At 45.3% G+C, this 3,945-nt stretch overlaps 1 protein-coding gene across 1 annotated transcript; it reads left to right on the forward strand.

The window, feature by feature from the left end:
* The first annotated feature begins 288 nt into the window (after positions 1-288).
* TLR5 (toll like receptor 5) lies at positions 289-2,995 on the forward strand. The gene has a single exon (XM_060010973.2). It carries the CDS (start codon positions 289-291, stop codon positions 2,863-2,865), a length of 2,577 nt encoding a protein of 858 aa, XP_059866956.1. The 3' UTR covers positions 2,866-2,995.
* Positions 2,996-3,945: the final 950 nt, after the last annotated feature.

Below are 3,945 nucleotides of genomic sequence, written 5' to 3' on the forward strand. Positions count from 1 at the left end.
AGACTTAGGAATGAATGCAGAGTTATCATAAAGGTTAAATGAAATATTTCGAAAGTACTTAGAACTGTGCTTGCTATGTAGAAAAATGCAACATAAATGATAGAGAGTGAGAAAAGCTCTGTCTACACCAGACAGCATCTGCCAACAGCTACAGCCTTGGATCCAGAGAAACAAAGGGTCTAAGAAACAGCCACACCACAGAGGAATCCCCCAAGCCCTAAGCACCCGTGCGCAATGCCTTGAGCTTAGATTCCTGTGTTTTCACTCTCCCTTCTTCTCCATAGGATCATGGGAAACCACCTTGACCTTCTCTTAAGAATGGTGCTCATGGCCAGTCCCGCGCTTGGAATTTCTTCCTGCTTCTTCGATGGTTGGAGAGCCGTATATCGTTTCTGCAACCTCACCCAAGTCCCCCAGGTCCCCAACACCACCAAGAGTCTCCTGCTCAGCTTCAACTACATCAGGACAGTCACAACCGCATCCTTCCCCTTCCTGGAGCAGCTGCAGCTGCTGGAGCTCGGGACTCAGTTTACCCCCTTGACCATTGACAAAGAAGCCTTCCAAAATCTGCCCAATCTCAGAATCTTAGACCTGGGCAAAAGTCAGATAGACTTCTTGCACCCAGATGCTTTTCAGAAACTGCCCCATCTCTTCGAACTTCGACTGTTTTACTGTGGTCTCTCCAGTGCTGTATTAAAAGATGGTTATTTCAGAAATTTGGGGTCTTTGACTCGCTTGGACCTATCCAAAAATCAGATTCAGAGTCTTTACCTTCATCGTTCATTCCGGGAATTGAATTCCTTGAAGTCCATCGATCTTTCCCTCAACCAAATAACCACTGTTTGTGAGCATGACCTCAAACCCCTCCAAGGAAAAACACTCTCCTTTTTAAGCCTTGCTGATAACACCCTATACAGCAGGGTCTCAATGGACTGGGGGAAGTGTCTGAACCCATTCAGAAACATGGTCCTGGGAACCCTAGATGTTTCTGGCAATGGCTGGGCAGTGGACATCACAAGAAACTTCAGCAATGCCATCAATGGAAGCCAGATTTTCTCTTTGGTTCTTACCCATCACGTGATGGGTTCTGGGTTTGGCTTCAATAACATCAAAGACCCTGACCAGCACACCTTTGTCGGCCTGGCCGGAAGCTCAGTGATACGGCTGGACCTTTCACATGGGTTTATCTTCTCCCTGAACTTCCAACTCTTTGAGACCCTCAAGGAGTTGAAGGTTCTGAATCTCGCCTACAACAAGATAAACAATATTGCAGACAAAGCATTTTATGGACTCGACAACCTCCAAGTTCTCAATATATCACATAACCTTCTGGGGGAATTGTATAATTCTAATTTCTATGGACTACCTAAGGTAGCCTATATTGATCTGCAAAAGAATCACATCGGGATCATTCAGGACAAAACATTCAGATTCCTGGAAAAATTAAACACCTTGGATCTCCGGGATAATGCTCTTAAAACTATTTCTTTTCTTCCAAGCATACCTAATATCTTCCTGAGTGGCAATAAACTGGCTACTTTGCCAAACATCGCACTTACAGCTAACTTCATCACCTTATCAGAGAATAGGCTGGAAAATCTGGATAATCTCTACTTCCTTCTCCAGGTACCTCATCTCCAGATTCTCATTTTAAATCAAAATCGCTTTTCCTTTTGTAACCAAGACCATGCCCCTTCAGAGAACCTCAGCTTAGAAAAGCTTTTCCTTGCAGAAAATATGTTGCAGCTCGCCTGGGAAGCCGGGTTCTGCTGGGATGTTTTTAAAGGGCTTTCCCATCTCCGAGTCCTATATTTGAATAAAAACTACCTGAATTTCCTTCCACCAGGAGTATTTCGTCATCTGACTGCACTGAGGGGACTCATCCTCAAGGACAACAGGCTGACCGTTCTTTTTCCTGGCGACTTACCTGCTAATTTAGAGGTCCTGGATATATCCAGAAACCAGCTCCTCTCTCCTGATCCTGATTTATTTGCATCGCTGAGTGCCGTGGACATAACTCATAACAAGTTCATCTGTGAGTGTGAACTTAGCACTTTTATCAATTGGCTCAATCAAACCAACGTCACAATATTTGGCTCTCCGGCAGACATATACTGCATGTACCCGAGCTCCGTGGCTGGGACTTCTCTCTACTCTCTTTCCACGGAAGATTGTGATGAAGAGGAAGTTTTAGAGTCCCTAAAGTTTTCCCTTTTCACCTTCTTCACTGTCACTTTGACTCTGTTCCTCGTGGCCATCCTCATCGTTACGAAGTTTCGGGGGTATTGTTTCATCTGTTATAAGAAAATCCAGAGACTGGTGTTCAAGGACCCCATCAAGGGAAGAGAATCAGAGACGTACAAATACGATGCCTATTTGTGCTTCAGTAGCAAAGACTTTGAATGGGTGCAGAATGCTTTGCTCAAACACCTGGATGCCCAGTACAGCGACCGAAACAGATTTAACCTGTGCTTTGAAGAGAGAGACTTTTTGCCCGGGGAAAACCATATCGCCAACATCCAGGATGCCCTGTGGAGCAGCAGAAAGGTTGTCTGTCTCGTGAGCAGACACTTCCTTAGAGACGGGTGGTGCCTCGAAGCCTTCAGTTACGCCCAGAGCAGGTGCTTAGCTGACCTCAGTGGCATCCTCATCATGGTGGTGGTGGGGCCCCTGTCCCAGTACCAGCTGATGAAACATCCCTCCATCCGAGGATTCGTCCAGAAACAGCAGTACTTGAGGTGGCCTGAGGATCTCCAGGATGTTGGCTGGTTTCTCAACAAACTCTCTCAGCTCATTCTAAATAAAGAAAAGAAAAGGAAGAAAGACAATGACATTCAGTTGCAAAGTGTAACCACCATTTCTTAGTCAAAGGAGCACTTTTCCACTTATCTCAAGCCACAAGCAACTCTTCCCTTTTTATTTCCACTAAGTTACCATTTGGGGTCCTTTATGAAGTTGTTGTTTTCCTACGATGAGAACCACATAAATCTCTTGATTTTCATAGCAACATGACGTTGTTTCACGGATCTCTAAATGCAAAGTAATAGATCTAGAAAATTGCGACTGCCCGCAACGGTTCCCACTCTCCATCGATTTCCTTTCAGACCCGGTAACACTGTTCTCTCCTTTTGCATCGACTACGGGATATATCCTAGTCGTGGAAAGGGCACCTTGGGAGAAGTTACAGATGGCCGACACCCTTTCTCCAGTGTTCAGTTCCAGAAGGGGCTGCTCGGTGATTCTGAGGGCTCTGTACACGGCAGAACAACATTAAGTAGAAAACAGAGAGAAAGAGGTGTGCTTCCTACTGTATCCATGGGAACAATGCCACTGCTCAGTGTAGGTCACTCTCAGTCTCAAGGATAAAAGGTGGCTCCAAAGAAGCTGGGTTGAGAATAACTAGATCTCTTAGGGCCACATTGCTCCTCTTCTTCTCACCTTTTGGGTCTAACCCTAGTGGGCCGTGAGTATTCTTTTTGGCTTGCAACCTTTCTTTTGGGCTGGCTTTCAAGAACCTCCGTGACTTAGCAACAACCTATTTCAGCTTTATTTCCCCCTATATCTCATTTATCAACCACTCAGTCTGTTGCAGAAAGAACTTGTACTTGGACCAAGAACCTGGTTTGAGTTCAGATTCTGCTGCTCATGAGCTGTGTGACCTCGAGCACGTTACACACCCTCGCTGGGCCTGTTTTCTTATCTGTAGGCGTGATTGCCTCTACCTCACAGAAGATGCCATGAAAGTTAAATCGACCAGGGATGTCAGGGCATCTCCGATCTTATCCCTTCTTTTTCTTTTTTTTTCACATCTTTATTGGAGTATAATTGCTTTACAACGTTGTGTTAGTTTCTACTGTATAACAAAGTGAATCAGCTATATGCATACGTATATCCCCAAATCCCCTCCCTCTTGCGCCTCCCTCCCACCCTCTGTATCCCACCTCT

This window comes from Delphinus delphis, chromosome 1 (genome assembly GCF_949987515.2).
Source record: "Delphinus delphis chromosome 1, mDelDel1.2, whole genome shotgun sequence".
Lineage (NCBI taxonomy): Eukaryota > Metazoa > Chordata > Mammalia > Artiodactyla > Delphinidae > Delphinus > Delphinus delphis.